The sequence below is a fragment of the Arvicola amphibius genome, chromosome 14, assembly GCF_903992535.2.
Source record: "Arvicola amphibius chromosome 14, mArvAmp1.2, whole genome shotgun sequence".
NCBI classification, from domain to species: Eukaryota; Metazoa; Chordata; class Mammalia; order Rodentia; family Cricetidae; genus Arvicola; species Arvicola amphibius.
This window is the reverse complement of record NC_052060.1, coordinates 52,100,812-52,119,432: the sequence shown is the minus strand read 5'-3', so window position 1 is coordinate 52,119,432 and position 18,621 is coordinate 52,100,812. Positions and strand designations below refer to the sequence as shown.

Here is an 18,621-nt window from a genome sequence, read left to right as displayed (position 1 = left end):
TAGTAAATAGAGTAAAAGCAGCCCTATGAAATAGCAATCAGCCATAAACAGTGAGTGGAGCACACAGATACGGCTCGATAATGTTGTTTGTTGTCTGGGTCAGCTGGGGTCAGTAGAACCTCATTCCTTCCAGAACTCTGTTGGAGATTTCTGAAAAGCATCCTTCATCCCCTCCCCATGCCATTCCTTCCAGCTCATCAATAAACACGGAGTAAAAGCCCTTTGCTAGGGACACATGGTCAGCCGGGTTGACAAGGCAGGCAGGCAGGCAGGCAGGCAGGCAGGCAGGCAGGCAGGCCGGCAGGCAGACAGGCAGGCATGGATTCAGATTTATACAACAGACAGAAGAGACGAGGAGAGAGACATAGAGAATACAGATCTGGGCTTGTTCCTGGTCAAACTACACCCGGAGGAAGCCTTGGATTCCTTTTCCTTAATGCCGCAGTGACTTACCTTGGGTTCTCACGAATGCATTTAACCCATGCAAGGACCCAGATGACAAAGGCTTTGCACGGAGTAAGGGAGGGGCCATTCTTCATCTTTACATACAGAAAACAACTGTAGGTCTAGCAGTGTAGTGGGACCTAGATAGAACATGGCACTAACACACTGGGAAGGCAGAAGATTTCCTCCCAGGAGAAGTCGTGGCTGGCAACAGAGGCCAGGCAGAGCAGACTTCTTCCTGAGCAAGCTCTCAGAAGGTGAGGGAGTTTGGATGGACACCTGGAAGTTCATTACTGAGAAATCTGCAGCACCACAAAAATTCATAGTGAACACCAGCATGGCTTTATTTGTGTGTGTAGGCTAGCGAGGACAGAGGACATCTAGGGAGCATTTGAAACCCCTAAGGTCCCATAGCACAGTTAGTTAGTTAGTTAGTTAGTTAGTTAGTTATTTTGGTTTTCCATGACAGGGTTTCTCTGTGGCTTTGGAGCCTGTCCTGGAACTAGCTCTTGTAGACCAGGCTGGCCTCGAACTCACAGAGATCTGCCTGCCTCTGCCTCCCTAGTGCTGGGATTAAAGGCGTGTGCCACCACCACCTGGCTCCATAGCATGATTTTTTTCCACGCTCGCCACAAGAGGGTGCAGGAGCTCGGGACAGATGGCTGAAAGCCACCTTTTCTCAGCCGGGAATCGAACTCGGGACCTCTGGACCACCGCTCAGCTCCATAGCATGATTCTTAAGGCTACTTCTTTTCAGTCTCTAAGTTGGTCCTGACTGATAACTATCCTTCACAGCCTGTCTAGTCAAAAAGTCAAAAGCCAGAGTTCCTGGGCATCACTTAGTAAAGGGAGAAGAAAATTCACAGTCCACAATTAAAACCTAAGGGCCAGGTCTAGAAGCCCACATCTATAATTTCAATGCTTGGGAGGCTGAGGCAGGACAATTGCCACAAGTTAGAAGCCATCCTGAGCTATATCTGGAGTTATACAGCAAGAAGGGTCAGAGACACCAACAAAGCTCTCCAAAACCGCCCTGGTTTTCCTTACCACCTGTGTGGCTTCAGTTGCTATGACTCACTCTGGAGCCAGACAAGCACTGCCTATACTGATATTTTCAAAGCTGCATGTGTCCTGCCATCAGGAAGCAATGGCCGGAAGATTGGTGGTAGATCTGCTGATTCTCCCTCCGATGTTCTGATTAAATAGAGCGTTCTGTATAGAGTGTCCTAGGATAAACCGGCATGACAGAAAACTTTAACTTTTAAAAGTTCTGAATGGATGCTGTCCTTGAAGACAGACCAAGAGGAAGCTGCGCCTTCAGCTGCCCAGGTTTGTCTTATTTCATTTTTTTTGTTCTTTTTCTTTGGTTCTTGGTACTGAAGCACCCAGGGTCTTTTGCATGGTAGGCAGGTGCTCCACCCCCACACTGCGTTCTCAGCCCAGATTCTCAACCTACAAAGACGCTGACTGCAGTTTGTCTGCCTCAGACCCTGGAGAACCACACCTGTGTCAAGGAGCGAGAACATAACAACATACTCTCTTTCTTGCCTAGACAGTGGACTTCCTCCAGTGTTACTGTGAGCCTTCCCTACATCCTCCATTTCTCACACGCCAGGTAGCAAAGGAGAGGAGGAAGGCCTCGACTTTGGCCCAACCCGTTCAGTTTCTAAGCTTTTTGGTTGATGCCTTCCCAAGGTGTTTTCTAACTGTGTCCTCAGAAGTCTACAGGGTAAACGTTTCTATGCAGGAGACTACCCTTTCTGTGCTCATCATGGCACAGTAAGAAGTGGGCAGAGGTGAGGTTTAAATTCAGCAGCACGCTGCGAGATTCCGTGTTTTTCTGCCCGCCCCCCCCCCCCCCCAGCTCATTCGCCATCTGTGCTGTGTTTCTCCTTCCGGAAGCTCGCTTTGCCTCCTTTCAGTTCTTCAAGCGGGTTTCCCAGGAGACCAGAGGGTACCCTGCTCCCATCCACAGAGGCTTTGAAGGCCTCCACCTCTGAAAAGCATCTCCGTCATCCGTTGAATAGTAAACCATCACTTTCTGAAATGGCTCCTTGTTTCTTGATAGGATTTTTATCCCTTAAACTTTTACAGGGACTACATAGATGGCTTGGCCGCTAAGAACGACTATTGCCCCAGCAGAGGACCCAAGTTCAATTCCCAGCCCCCATGTGGTTGGCTCACAACTACCTGTAACTCCAGCTCCAGAGGGGTTTGATGCTTCTGGCCTCAGTGGGTACCTGTGCTCATGTGTACATGCTCAACACAGACACATACAGTATCCGTAATTTTAAAAGGATAAAGAGATAAATCTTTCAAAGGACAAATTTCCTGTGAGTCTCCATGAAGGAGCGACTCCGGTCATTACAAATATCCAGACTGCATCCCACGGCCACTCCTCTGAAAAACAGAATCTCAGAGAAATGAAACAGACTACGATGGATCGGAGCAAAAACAAATAGGAGAAGCCTTTGAAGGAGGATGGAGAGGTGAAGGGAGAGATGGACGAACGGTGCCTCTCCCTATCTTCCAGGGCAGCTGCCTTTCAACCCCGGCATTACTTTGGCTCCTCCCATAATCTTACTCAGAAAAGGGTGGTGCTGGGTTGTGTGCAGGGTGGTATTGCATGTCCAGAATCCCCAGTCTTAGCATCCCCTAAATTCAGGTCCCAGCGACTCCCTACCACGCCACTCTCCCTCTGCATGAAAACTGTGCCTCTGGAGGAAGCACTTCACCTCTCCCTATCTTGATTTTCCTCATCTGTGAAATGGAGACAGCTGCCATCCTTGGGCTTTGGAGTTGACATGGGCCTGAGGTAAAGCCCAGGAGGGTTCACAGAGCAACCACTGTGTACAAAACACACTGTGAAAGGCAACACGGTGGTCTTTTCCACGCCAGTGTTAGCCACCTGTCTAACTACTGTACCCTACGGGCTCCCTGGACTCTGAAAGCAAAGACCTCCATCCTTGTTCCACTAGCCCTATGACAGCCCTGACTAGCTACCTTGAAATGGTTTCTTTTCTTAGCAGACTCTGGAAACAGAGAAAGCCCTTGCATTTTCAAACGTGGTTTGGCATCAGATTCCTACAGAATAGACGTCTTCTGTTCTCATGGGCAATGAACTGCTCCCAGTTTGGTCGGAGCAGAAGCCAGTTCCTCTGATGCCCTCCACCACTGGGTGAACAACATCAACAAAAACTACCCTCTTTGAGGTTTGAAAGAATCTTTCCTCCTTGGCCCATGTTAGACATGCTGGATGAAATCGGAGCGCTTATTTTATCTTCTCTGTTGGCAGTGCCCCAGCCCACTGAGCACTGGGAAAAACCTGAGGCTTTCAAATCCATGGGGCCATCAACTAAAAATATACTTCCACACACACTCTAAAAGGATCCCGATTTAGAGCCACAAGAAGTAATTCCACCAGAGGCAGTGTCCTTCTCTGGGTACCATCCCAGAGAGGACTCAACCAGCCCACACCTCCCCGCCTCGGTCGTGGTTAATGCCACAAGAAGAGTTCACATTGCACAAGGCTACAACAGAATCTCTTCAGCTCCCAGTGTCCTCCTACACACTCAGCAAATGGTGGTTTATCTCTCAGAGAAGCATGCGGCTACCCTTTAAGCTCTCTAAGGGAAAGGAACTCACTGTGAGTTAATAGAAAACAAACCCAATTCCTTACCTATGCATCAGGTGTCAAAAAGGCACAAAGCTTTACTGATCTGAGGGGGGAAAATTCCTGTCATGAAGAGGATAATTGCTTCCACAGTTAACGCCTCCAAAAATGGACAAAAATAGCTAAAAGGGAGATATTTTAAAACTATATTAAATCATTCTACTATGAAACCACAAACTTGAAAAGGGTTAGAGAAAAGCAACTAAATAATATTTGCCTCTGTAGAGCCTTCTGCTCTCCCAAGAATCTTCAAAACCCTGGCTATGCAATTCCAGCAGGGTTGAGGCACTGCAGAAGAGAGGAAGTCACCAGAAGAGAGGACATTACCAGCAGAGGGCTAACTTGGCTTTAGTTTGACTGGATGATGAGGAAGGTGACTTTAGGACCTTTTGTCTACCAAGAACTTCTCCTATGGAAGGACCGGAAAAAAAGACTTCAACCCAAGGGTCAAAGGACAAAAGCAACTGTCTCAGTGGCTTCTCACTTGACCCGCTTACCTCTTCGGCTGACTCTCACTTGACCCCTTGTCTAACTTCTCATCGCTTAAACCTACCTCATCTGTCCCCAGCCTCTGATTCCACCAGATTCATTGCTTGTCTCTACCTCCCAGGAACCTTCATATCAGTCGATGGGAGGGCTTTCTTTTTCTGCTATCAAAATACTGTATCTCTTATTTGTAATCTTTTTCATCTTCCATTTCTCCATTTAGCTCTGCTTTAGCTGGTACACTTTTGCTGTTGTTTTTTGTTAGAGTCAGAACGGGAGCCACTGAATGCTTAAATAATTGTGAGTTTTAATTCAAATACTGCAAAGGTCTGGGGACTAATGTAGTTCAGATTAGTGGCCCAACCACCACAATAATGTCCAGGCTCAGCCAAGCTCCTGGTCTAGGAGAGAAAACATTCATAAGGTTCCATGGCACCTAAAAAAGCAGCCTGCCTCATGCATGCAGAACCAAGTTCTCCTATCAGGGAACGGGAAGTCACCAACAGCAGAGCAGCCTCTGACTCTATGGGTGAACCAGTTTCTCTCTCCTCCAAATTTGCTCATGAAACCAGTAGACTTTGAAATACACAAATTTGCAACATAATGAGGTGTCTGTAAAGGATCTACAAAGAAGGAACAATATAATGAATTTTATAGCAACACCAGATCTAAGGCATCCAAGACTCAGCAGGCTTCTCAGACTGTTCAGGTCAACAGGAAGGAGTACAGTCGACCAGGTGAAACCCACTAGTTCTCTTGGGGAGGATCCCTTTGGATTCATGTGGATGAGTGTGTGTCTGAGAACCTGTGCTGGAGGAGGGAGGTTTCTTATCAACCTAGCAAGCCCACAAACCATAGGGGTTTGTAACACTGGCCTTCACTGAGGAAGTTGGAGCATATAAGTTAATGATAATTTTCTCAGTTAAACTTACACAAAGCCATAGCTTCTTTTTTTTCTTTTTAATATGTGTTGACGTGTATGTGTGTATGTGTTTGTGTGTGTGTGTGTGTATACATATGAGTGGGTGAGTGTATGCCCCTCTGTGTGTGTGTACAGTGTCCAGAATAGGATGTCATGTGTCTGTTTCTAACATTCTCCACGTAATTGCCTTGAGACAGGGTCTCTCTGGAAGCTCCCCATTTTGACTGGGCTGCCTGACCAGCAAAAGCTCTTGGGATCAGAATATCTTCTCCTCCAAGTACTGAAGTCCCATGCATAAGCATCCACACAACGGGCTCTATGGATTCAAACCAAGTCTTCATGCCTTCAGAGCAAGAGTTCTTAGCCACTGAGCCATCTCTCCATGGGTATTGCTTATGAAGATGATTATAACAGAAATTCCTGCCATAATTTCCTCCATTTTAATACTTAGATAATAAGCAAATTAGGAATTGGACTTTCCCACAAAAAGAACATACACCTCTAGTCTCAAAAGAGAGACTGGTACCAATAGTTTAACTTGAAGAACACACAGCTGCGTCCAGTGCATGTGGGAACTTGAACTCATTTGCTGCACAGCTGTCCCCATACTCCAGCCCTGCCAGCCCTGCAGGATATCAGAGCGGCATGAGCTCCAGATCAGTCGATTGGAACTTCTGGGCAGACTGCCACAGGGTTATCTGTTCCCAGAAGCACTGTCGCCATCTACAAAGACAAAAGACTTGAACTGCTTCTGAGGCTGCTCTTTCTGCTGTGCGGTGTGAGCCACGGCATTAGAACATGGGCAGCGGCGGCAGCCTTCTGATCAGAGCTCAGGTAGATACTGACTCCCGGCCTGCAGCTGGTAAGAGAACTCAGCTTTCCTTAATCATCAGTAGTGTCCTGGACTTAGCCACTGGTACCTTCCGCATCCACTCTCCTGCCCGAAAACATCTTTGTAGAAATCACCAAGGATGTTTACCGACTCCAGAATTTCCTCTTCCGTTATCTTTTAACCTAGATTTCTTAACCTTTCTGTAGCAGATAGCAAATCTACTTCATCTTCTGCTTGCACGCTCAGTGAAACCACACGTGGCCTTCCTCAGTGAGGCATGACTGTCTGAGTCTTGCCAGGAAAAATGTTAGGGGGCATTTATGACCTGGTTCTTATGTCTGAGGGGTCTTACCTCTTTTTCTCTTTCAATGTCTTTACATCTCCTACTTATCCAAATGACTATTTATTATCAAGGTGACCCCCCCAAAAAAATAGCAAGTAACAAAATAAGGTTACCTAGGATTCTGTCTGAGTTGTATCACCTCTAGCCCAACAACAAACCGGATGTGGGGGAGGAAGCCGTGTGCTGAGCCGTTACATATCTGTCTCTTTGCAGTACTCCTTGCTACCCCCGTAACTAGCCCTAATAAAAATGAGGTTCTCTTCTACTTCCATGACACCACTCTCTCCAGACACCTCCTTCCTCTGTCTCTCAGACCAGCCTTCTGCCTTAGTCTTAAACTAAGGAATCTTTCCTGGGCCCTCTTTCCCACTTTCCATGATGACTAGTCTTGGCTAACAACTGAACCGCATCTGGGAACAACCACAGCCCAAACCACCAGGCACTGCTGTGCGGGGCTATCTTCATCAGATTATTTGAAGCAGGAAGACCCATCCTAAATGTGGGCAGCGCATACTGGTGGCAGCGCACATAAAAGGACATAGAAGAAGGAAACTTCTGCCCTTGGATTGCTTGCCTTCACTCTTGTTGGCAAGGGCACCTATGCCGTGAACTTAGGCCCTCTTACAGCGGTATTAGAACGAGGTTCTTGGGGCTTCCAACCAGTGGCTCTCTGGGAGCCCTCCAGGCCTTCAGAGCCAGGTTGGACGCTCGAGACATCCAACCTTACAGGCTCAGCAACTAACTACAAGATTCTTGGGCTCTTCTGTGTGAGACCACAATTGCTGGACTACCTGGACTATATTCTGTAAGCCAATTTACTAAATTTCCATTTGATATATATATTTATCCTACCAGTTTTGTTCCTTTACAGAAACTGGTAAATATGCTTTATATGATATTTCTATTTTCTGAAACTATTTCCTTTGCTGGGGTTTCATTGATGGACGATATCTATGTCCCTCTTCACATTCCAAAACACACCATCTTTATCCTCCACACTTTATTCATGTGTATATCCTCTCTAGTGTCCTTCCTTCCACTTTAAATTCAACTTTGGTAACTCCTTCCGTTCAACCTCCACCTCCATTCAAGCCCTGGCACACTGGTTACATTGCACAAAGGCCTCACAGAGGGACTGACAGCAAGCTGCCGGCCTGCACATCTCCTCTACCTCTCCTGCCTCATTCATCTCTGCAACAAATCCCCAGGCGTCTCACAACTGGCTGCCTTTCCAGCCTGCTCAGCACGCTCTGGTCAGAACTGCTGAGCAAAGTGAATCCACAGTGTAAGGGCGGAAAGCTTTGTGTGGCTCAGTGTTTCATGGGGGTTCAGCCCGTGATGGCTGAGAGAGCATAGCAGAACAGAGACATGCGGGGTAGAGGGAGCATAGGGCAGAAGCTGTGTGTGTGGCAGCTGACCAGGAATCAAAGAGCAGGTCAGAACCAAGAACTGGTCACCCACTTCTGCCAGTGAAGTTCTATTTCTTAAATATGCCAGAGGCTCCCAAAATAGCCCCAGCAGCTGGGAAACAAACATTCAAAATGAATGTCTGACAAAGACCTTCCAGATTTACACACACACACACACACACACACACACACACACACACACACACTGCTCATTTACTCATTTGACTATGAGAGACCTCTACTTTTCTGTCATCAAGCTAAATAATAATTATGGCTACTGTTTAAGAAGTTCCTATATGCCAGATACTACACCTACAGCTTTGATAAAGTCAATACAGTAACCATCTCCTTTATTTCTCTGGATGACTGTAGAGGTGGACCTCAGATCGTTACACTGCACGTGAAATCCCACTGAAGAACTGTAACCCACTTGCTCACAATCATGCTGTTACTGTTAACTAGTGGAGCTCAACTTCAAACGCAGCCTATCCTGACTCTAAGACCTCTCTGGCCTTAACTAGAGATTCATTTGATAAGAATTATAATGTGTTCTGTGTTTTATTATGCAAACTGCCTTTAAGTAAGACTATATATGTCATCCCAGCACAGGAGACCCCTCAGCAACCCCCAAGGAATCAGACTCACTGGACTACAATTCTGTTCTACAATTGTTTTGCCTGTTCAACAATGAAATCACTATCTGTCCAATGTGGGCTTCAGCATTAGGCAGGAGTTCAGCGTACCCTAGCCCCCCTCTTCCGCTCCTCTCCATAGCCGCCTCTCTAAGAACCACAGCTTCTCCAGGCAGACCCTTCCTGTTTCACGGCCAGCAAAATGCAAATTATTTTGCAAAGTCAGTGGAAACATTTCCTCTCCTCTGCCAAAGCCTTCTACATTACCCTGGGAAGAGCTGAGTTTTGGAATGTCTCTGTTCCATTACGGTGCCTTTAATCTCTCAACCGTGGGTTTTAGCCTTTCAGGTTGTGATGAATTTGTCTACAGGTGTATCTCCAATAATGAAATCTACCACAGGTTCTCTGAGGTCAGGAAAAGTCCTGCACATCCCCCCGCCTTTTGTGGAAGGATTACGTCTTCAAAGTCTACTTGCGTAGTAGACAGTGCATGAGTGAGTGACCCAATACTCTTGAATGAATGACATTTCCATGAGTACATTTAGTTTTAATCAGCTCTGCTCAAGTCTACTTCTGGTTATTTCTAGTCTCTGAGAGTGAGGTGAAGAATGGGATAAAGAATGAAAAGCAGCTGGGAGTTATGCTGACCAATAGAGTGGCCTCCAGCTACCTGTTGTCAGTCGGCACTTGAAATCTAGCAAAAGTGACTCAGGCTGTATTGTGAATACAGCTGTGCACGAGATTTTGGAGACTTGATATTTCAAAGAGTGAATAACATTTTGGATTAAGCTAAATCTACTATTAAAACTATTTTTTCCTCGTTTTCTCTTTGGTTTCCTAAAGTGAATATTAAAATATTTTAAAACTATATAAAAAGTTAAGCAGAGCTGGCTTAGACTTTAAAACTTCATGAGAGTTGTCAGTGTGGCTTAGGAAGAAAATGTTGGGTGTGAGTTAGGCTATGCTTCGTTCTTTTGCTTCTAAATTCACACATCAGAAAGGAAGGAGGAAAGAGACTCAGACTGAGGGGAAAGAAAAGAAGACAGCGAGGGAAGACAAGATGGAGGGCAAGTTGTTTTAGATAACAGCTCAGTGAGGGAGTTTTGCCACATGACTAAGCTTTTGGTGATCAAATCATCTTTTCAGTTAACACGATGTTTCAAATTTTTCTATAAATAATTTTAGAGATAATATCCAAATGTTGAGACAGACTTAGCTATATCTAGTCTTAACCCAAATAGTTAGAAACGCTAAGGGATAAAGAAGATAAGACATGAAGTAGAAACATGTAGCTATAAATATTCTCCATTCCGCTGGTCTCCCTGGACCGGTTTCTCTCCACCCACCAGGTCCTGCTCACTAGTTCCTGTAGTCGCTTATGAAATAACCCTTCTGAGGCTTAATATTAATTAAATAATCTTTGGTCTATTAGCTCAGGCTTATTATTAACTAACACTAACATCTTAAATTAACCCATTTCTATTCTTTTATATTTTACCACGAGGCTCATGGTTTGTTACCTCTTGCTTCATGGGCAGCTACATGGCGACTCTGACTCCGCCTTCTTTCCTCCTCTGTCTCTGTTTACATTTCCTGCCTTGCTGTATTCTGCCCTGCATAGGCCAAATCAGCTTCTTTATTAACCAATGGTAATAAAACATATTCACAACATACAGAGGGGACTCTTACATCAGAAATAGGAAAAGTTCAAAGTCAACACTGAATCCATAATGACTATTACGTCTCCTATTGAGATAGCTGTATTTCTGCCATCTTTGGTGCTATGCTTCAAAGTTCTCATGTTTTGATGAGATTCAGATTATTCAAATAATCAATTCAGATTATTTAATTCTAAACTGGTTATTTAATTCTGCTTCTGACAACCTCAATAAATCAATAGAATACCAGCCTTGGGAACCTTATTTGCTCAGATTAATTATTGGTACTAGTAAGGTCTATATGATAATAATGTTTCATAGTTAGATTTAAATTTTAAATTTCTTGCTAAATACAATTATGTAATAGTCATTGCAATTTTAAATAAGACCCATTGTAAGAAAATTATAATATTATTAGGGTTTTTATTATGCAAATAAAATGTCAGGGAAACATTAGTAATTTCAAATATTGGTTACTATCACTATTTCATGATACTGTACCAAAATATTAGTCAGAAAATTTGGAAATTTGCATCCTTGTCATTTCCAGCCTTTACTTCCCCCCTCTGTTTCACTTCAAAACTGGGTCATGCAAAATTTCTGCCACTCAAACTCCAGCTTTTCTTCGCTACCTTTCAGCAAAAGGCAGACAACCTTGTATAAGTACAATCCAAAGCTACCATGTTCAGTCCAGTCTCAGATTTAAACGGTTTACAAACTCTCTACCATTTTCCTCTGTGTCAGTAAAGAGAACTGCTATGGGCCAGAGAAGCAAAGCCATCAACAAAAGACACCTGATGTCTCTTGCACAATAAAACCACGGAAACTGGTTCCTTACCTTTCCTCATCTGCTCCACCTCGCAAAAGTGTGTTCCCGTGGGGGTGTGGATGAATGCATGGACATGCTTGACTCCGTTCTGAAAGGAAGGACAAAGTGGTTCCCAGTCACACTCCAGCACAAACCACCATAGCAATTTCTCTCATTAGACTGGGAACGTAAGTGACGAAACCTTTTCCAAACGCTTCCAGGGGACCTCTTCTACGTAGACGTGGACTCGGGTGACATGGTTAAAAGAAGAAAGGAAGTGCTCACAGATGTTCATAGCAAAGATCTCTATGCTCTTTATCTGTACCAAGGAACAAAAGAAAGAAAGAAAGAAACACTGGTAATGTCCATTTTAAAATATCCCATTTAAAAGACCTGGGCTGATTTGATTGTTTCGCTTATTTTGAGGTAACCGCTCACTATGTAGCTCAGTCTGACCTTGAACGCATGATATTTCCTTCTGAGATTATAAACCTCTATATCTGGCTTACAGCATTTTTTTTGGTTTATTTGTTTAAGGTACGGCTTCTCTGTGTAGCCCAGGCAAGCATCAAGCTCATGGTTGTCCTCCCAAGGGCTGGGATTACAGGCATCCACTGCCAAACACAGCCAAAAGTAATTGCCAAATGCTCACAGGGGGCTCTTTCCTTATCAGTGGTTTCTTCCAATGAGAGAAGCACAGAATTAGAATCTCAGGAAATGAAATAGTCCGGTCCTGTTTTTCCTCCACTATTCCTGGGTGTGCTCATAGATTCTGATCACCTATAAAGTAGACTCTATCTTGTTATTTTTTATTTTTAAATATTTTTGTCATTTTTATTATATATGTCTTGCCTGCATACATGTGTGTGCACTATGGTCATGGCTCGTGCCACAGAGACTGGAAAGGGGTGTTAGAGCCCCTGGAATTGGCGTTCCAGGTATTGTGAGCCACTGTGTGGGTGCTAGAAGTGGAGCCAGTGTTCTCTGGAAGCTCAGCCAGTCTCTTGGCGGATGAACCACCTCTCCAGAACGTCTCTGTGTTTAAAAGAAGCCTGCTTTGCATGCCAGGAGGCACTGGAAAATAAACAAAAAGCAACTTGGGTTCAGAATCTTCTCTCAATATGTTTGTAATACTGGAGCTTATCATGAGGTTTGCAAATGGGCTCCAGTGTTCCCTAAGAAGGTCAGTCTTTAGGTGTGTCTGTGTGAGCATTTCCATAAGGGGAAGACCCACCCTGAAAGTGGGTGAGCCCGTCCCATCTCCTGGGATCCCAGAATAAATGAAAAGGTAAAAGCAAACTGAATGCCAGTTTCCCCACTCTATTTCCTGACCACAGACAGAGGATGCCTAACTGCATACACACCTGTTGTCAAGACTTCCTACAGTGATGGGCTACCAGCGGTTCTCAACCTGTGGGTCGAGACCCTTTTGGGGTCACCTAACACCATTGAAAACCATAGATATTTACCTTACAACTTATAACAGTAGCAGACTAACAGTTATAAGGTGGCAACAAAAATTAATTTCATGGCTGGGATCAACACAACATAAGGAACTTTATTAAAGGGTCGCAGCATCAGGAAGGTTGAGAACCTTGTCCTTTAGCTGCTCCCCCGCACCCTGGAGCATGGGGTATTTTGTCGCAGCAATCAGAAAACTAAAAGAGGGAGCACAAAATTTTGGACAGTAGATTCTGCTGTTAAGTATTGATCTTATGATCAATATTCTCTTTTACTGTACCACAATGCCTTTTCTGCTACAAACGTACAGTCTAAAAGTGATAGGACTCAAAAGAAAAGCACAAAAAACATGCTAAATTTAGTCTGAAATTCTCCCACGGCCTTGGCTCGCCCAGAGCTCCAATGTAAGGTTAATTTGCCCAGGAACTTTCTTCCTACCTAATGAGGTAAATCAAAAGAATAAAATGAAACAAGCTTTTCTGTAAGCCTGAGAATTTTAGGGCAGAAAGGAAAAATTTAAAAATGGCATATATGTAAAAATAGGTTAAAAGGAAATGAGCGCTTAAAATAAGCCAGTTCCACCCCCACGCGAACTTGCTCTGAATTTGCATCAAGCAGCAGCCAGCGTCGAAGCACGATTGTACCCCTTTGAGCTTGGCCAGGACGTGCACTGTGTTCTTGATGGTGTCTGTAGGGATGATGTCAGAATTATCACCATGTAGGTAATCCCTTTTGGATCTCAGAGTCAACTGCACCGAAGTGGCCACCTCTTTGATGCTGTGGTATTTTCCATCCCTGTGAACATGGAGAACTTTGACCATATCCTTCCCATAGCCAGTTCGGACGAATTCCACTTCGTCATTCTGTAACGAAAATATAATTATCTGATTGAAGAAGGCTAATAAAGTTAACAATGTCCCTTCAGTTTTTCATTTTATCGGACAACTGCAAGAGGTGAGATCCAGAACACTCGTGAAAGCGACATCACATTCAGCCTTGGCAGTCTGGCATTTCGTAGGGAGAAAGAGGTTCCTGAGAAACAGAACAATACCTGGTTACCCTGAGGACAGACAGGCACGTGGTTCTATTGATAACAATTTTAAGCATTTACTTCGTTTTGACTCTATGCATGTGTGAGAGTTTGTGAATGTGAATGCAGGTGCCCATGGAATCCGTTGGTGTCCAATCCCCTGAAGCTGGAGTTACAGAGAGTTAGGAACAACCTACTGTGGATGCTAGTGATTAAACTCTAGTCCTCTGCAAGAGCAGTATGTACCCTTAACCACTCTGCCTCTCTCTGGTCCCTCTTGAAAATAATTTTTAAAACAGTAATAACAGAAGTTTCCGGGTCACAGCTCCACCCTTCTCTGCAACATGCAACCTCTCCTTGTAACAGCTTTGGGTACTGATATCTTACAAACGGTGGACCAAAATGAAGTGGCTTGCCCCCTTCCCGTGGTTAGTAAAGGCAGAGTTTGTACACGTACTCAGACCTGTTGACTCTAAACTATGTAGTGGGCCCCATGGAAACCAGCTTTTTTTCTAGAACATTCCATGGCCGTGTTACCTGGAAATAATCCCATGACAACCCCATCCATTTTTAAAAACAGTGATATTTCTGAGAAAATGCTCTGGGATAATGGAAACAATTTGAGCATTGCTTTCTCTGTTTGCGGCCAGGAAGGAGCAGGGTAATCAGTAATAGCACCCAGAATGACTCCAGGACGCAGAGCCAGGGCCACCTGACTGCGAGCAGGGCTCAGCCTCTGGTGGAGAGACGTGCAACCAAAGGCGAGCGATGCAGTCATGAAGGCCTGTGTTTGAGGCTTAGCTAGTGAAGACATCCTTCTCTGTGGCTGGTGTGCACCAAACTTGCCGTTGGGTGTTTGTGAGGAGAGGCAGCAGGGAGTGAAGGGCCAGAAAACCCTAGAGCTATGAGCATGGATGACTATGAACGTAGTAATGAAAGCGGTAAGAACGAAAGCAAAGAACAAAAACAGGCAATGCAAGTCTGGGAAGAAAGGCAAGAAACCCCTCCTGCTGCCCTCATTTAGGATGCCAAGCATTGCCAAAAGTCACAGCATGAGAGTCAACAGTCCCTCTGAGGAGATTTTAGAAATAGCAACCAACATCAAAAATAGTTCTTGCTTCCTTAATGGACATGAAGAATGAGAGGCCATCTCAGATCTTGGAGATGTAGCCAGATGGGACAAGCTCTTGTTCACTTAACATATACAAAAGTTCAGGGTGTCCGGATTGAATCCTGCCTATCCAGGATGGGGGACTCTTAGAGATGCACCCCTAAAATCTGTGAAGCAACTTTGGGGAAATATCTTCAAAACAAGGGTCCATAAGGGAAGGTGCTCGTTTGACAGACTGCTCTAGGCTTCATCCTCAGCACCCCGTAAGTGGGCAGGGTAGTGCATGTCTGCAGCGGTAGCACTTGGGAAGTAGAAGCAGCAGGATAGGAAGTTCAAGGTCATGCTAGGCTCATTAGGCAGGTCAAGCTCAGCCCGAGAAGCACGAGAGAATGTTAAAGAAGTATTCACGTGGAGAAGATGAAGCCAGTAAGAAACGTGAAGAGCTCAGGGTTCTTCAAAAGACTGCAGTAGTGGCAGAGAGGAAGCTGTTGTGTTGTTACAGAAGCTTTGGGCTCTGTCCAGACCCCAGCTCCACCTTGCCACTTGGAGCTTGGTGGCTTGTGACACGTGATTGAATGTCACTGAGCTTCCGTGTCTCCATCTGCACCCATGGGGATAACCACTGCACCCTACAGGGGGTGCTGGTGACTCTGCCAGCTCCAGCTTTGTTTCGAGCAGAAACAGTGCCTATGGCAGGCAGTTGAATGCAGCTGCAGCAGAGATGATGTTGGTTAAGTCTACTGGCTTGGGAAGGAGAACACTTTTGACATCAGAGGGTCTTGAGTCTCAGGGATTCTCCCTAGGAGAAGACAGAACATGGCTGCTTGAACCCTTGTGATAGCATGTATGGTGGCTGCCCAGGACCAAAATCTCTGGGCTGATTAATCATCTCTATTAGGGACATCCTACACCTCCTACACCTCCTAGTCCTTGGCCTTATCCTCTGCCCTTGCATATCCAAGACGTAGTAGCTTAGCTTGTGAGGACGCAGGGACTCTAGCAGACACGCAGTGGTTTTGCGACACTCCTGCCTGTGCTACCAAACACTATCCCCAGTATCATGTCTTACTTACACTCTGCTTCTGCTGTTCTGAACTCACTGTGGATCACATCCTTCCTCTGCCTGTAGACCTTGCTTCTTTCTCAAACTGTCCCTCTCTTCTTACTCCCTGACAACACCAGCCTCTTTGCCTGCCTTATTTCTTCCTGTCATCCTCCATGTCTTTGGTGTTACTTCTGCCAGATATCTGTCTTAGTCCTTCAAACACAGAGTAGGTGGCTCCTTTGATGTATTCTCAAGACCCCTGATATGGCCTCCGAATCTTTATCAAATTGTATTGCAAGTGCCTCTTTTTTGTATGATTCATTCCAAAGCCATAAACTATGAAAGCAGGAGAAAGTTCTATCTTGGTTACCATGGCAACTCCAGCACTCAGCACATTGCCTGGATCTTAAATAGGAACTTGATAAATGTGTCATGAATGAATGGGTAGTGCTACTAACCACCTCCGCTGCTTGCATGATGACACACAATAGTTAATGAAAACACACAAGAGATTCCAATACAGGAAGAGTGGGCTCAGTTCTGATGCCATCAAAAAATAGTCCCCTTCCTGAGAAAACAGGAAGAGAAGCAAGAACCTTAGATTCAGATGGCCTGTGCCAACTGCCAGCTACAGGGACCTGGGCAAGTACTTGTCTGTTTCTTTCATTCCTCCCGTTTTCATCTATAAAATGGGATAATGGCAGCACCTGTTACATGTAATTGAGAGGTTGAACATGGCTGCTCAGAACAGCTGGCATGTTGTTTTCAGTGAATGTCAGCTAGCACCGTTATCGGGCAGCCAGTGTGTCCAGGAGGAATAGCTGCAATGTTCTGATATCTATTTCAGCCCTGTTCCTTTTTTTTTTTTGATAAAGACAATGATGAGAATCATGTCACATAGGTACCCACCAATTTGAGCTGTTTGTATCTACAGATTAAACCATACCCCGCCAATATAAATTGAACTTTGGGTGGATCCTAATTGAATAGACACACTGAAGGAACATATCTAAATGAGGTATGTATTTCCCTTTACCCATGTATGAGCATTCTCCACTATACACATTTCTCTGTGCCTTCTTTTGATATCAACTTTGACATAGGAGTACCAACATGTACCAGACACAGAGTGAATGCTCCCTACTTTCTGGATTTGTGACAAGATAAAAACAGGTTCATTTCTCTAGCTACACAGCTAAGAATTAACTTCAAGTCTCTGTGGTTTTAAATGCCAATCAGTACCAATCCTTTCTCCTTACAATGCCCCGTCTTTATAAATCTCTGTTCTGTCCACACCGGTCCTTGCCCTAAAACATGGGCTCTCCTCTGTGAACTCACAAGCACTAACACTGAGCTTCCTCATTCCTCTCGTTCTTCCTCGTTCACATGTGCACGCATCTTAGTTTTCCCAGCGCCAGCATCTTGAAGGTTAGTATGGACCACCTCTCTGTGTGGCACAGCATGGCATAGTCCTATACACTGCTGTGAATGACTTGTCCAAGAAACAAGATTTGTCATTTTGCAGACTATTTTGGAAATTTGGGTCATTTTTAGTTCAATAAGGAAAAATCTGTTTTCACTTACTCCTGAGAAACCTTAACAAGGCAGCTTCAAGTTCTTCTCAAGTTCCGGAGGAGGAAGAAGGTAGGGCGAGAGCTCACCACACTAGTCTGTTTTCCTCAGAGGAATTTGTAGCCAGGGCTGGAGATGTGGCTGAGCAGTTATAGCACTGGATACTCTTTCAGAAGACCCAGGTTCGGGTCTCAGCACCCACGTGGTGGCTCACAACTATCTGTAACTCTAATTTCAGGTGATCTGATGCCCTCTTCTGACTTCTGCAAGTACCAGGTGCACACAGTGCACACAAATGCATGCAAGCAAACAAACAAAAGAGTCATAGACACAAAACAAAAATAATTTTTACAAAAAATAAGAATTCTTACATGGGAAAATTGAGATTGGCTTATGGAACCTAGGAGTTCGAATCATTTTCAGACAATAAAGTAAGAAAGACCCTCGTGGAACCATACATGAACCCTCTTATCAGATGTTATCTGAAGTTACAATAGTCCAGCAAAATTCGTAACAACAGACCCCCTCCACACACACACACACTCCTTCCTTTTCTGAGCCCAATTCTTGCAGCTCCTTTCAGCTTTCTTCAGGCTTCTATGCTTTATTACACTCTGCTGCGCTTCAGTCACTGGAATTTTTTATTCTGTTGCCATGGGAAGACACTTTAATTGAGGTTGTTGCTATTGTTGTTGTGAATTTCAGCTCTTTCCAATATCTAAAAGTAAAGGTTGATGTAGCACGCATGTCTGTTTACATCTTCATAGGAATAGATTTAATGACAGGAAAGCTACTGAGAGAACGTTAGGCAAAGCAAGAAGAGATTTTCATCAATTTAAATCAACTAGAGTCTTCTCTTGAGTCTCAGAATTAGTATAAGGACCCCTCTCTACCTTTCACAAGAGAGAGAAAAAAATGTTTGCTATTTTGCATCTAAATACTATAATTCAGTTATGCTGTGGCACATAAGAATTATGGATAAGAAAATCAATCTCTATCTCTCCTCTCTTTCCCCCCTTTTCCTCCCACTCTCTCTCCTCCCATTCCCCTCCTCCTCTATCCTTCTTTTCCATCTCTGCCTATTTCCTTGAAATCTGCCAAGGGGAGTCTTCAAATCTTCTAGGTTTCTCCTTCCTTGAATGTTTCCGTGGGCATTTGCAAATATAAAATCTTCAAGGAGGGGAAGGAAGGAATG

The 18,621-nt window shown here is 44.5% G+C and overlaps 1 protein-coding gene across 1 annotated transcript in view; it reads right to left on the bottom strand.

Moving 5' to 3' along the window:
* The window catches only part of LOC119801296 (uricase), a 31,599-nt gene that overhangs the window by 9,035 nt on the left and 3,943 nt on the right, over nucleotides 1–18,621 (bottom strand). Inside the window, exons 2-4 of the mRNA XM_038311830.1 lie at nucleotides 13,313–13,531; nucleotides 11,410–11,526; nucleotides 11,238–11,316 (exon numbers count right to left, since the gene is read on the bottom strand). Of these exons, the coding sequence (XP_038167758.1) occupies nucleotides 11,238–11,316; nucleotides 11,410–11,526; nucleotides 13,313–13,531 (415 nt within the window). The remainder of the gene's footprint in view (nucleotides 1–11,237; nucleotides 11,317–11,409; nucleotides 11,527–13,312; nucleotides 13,532–18,621) is intronic.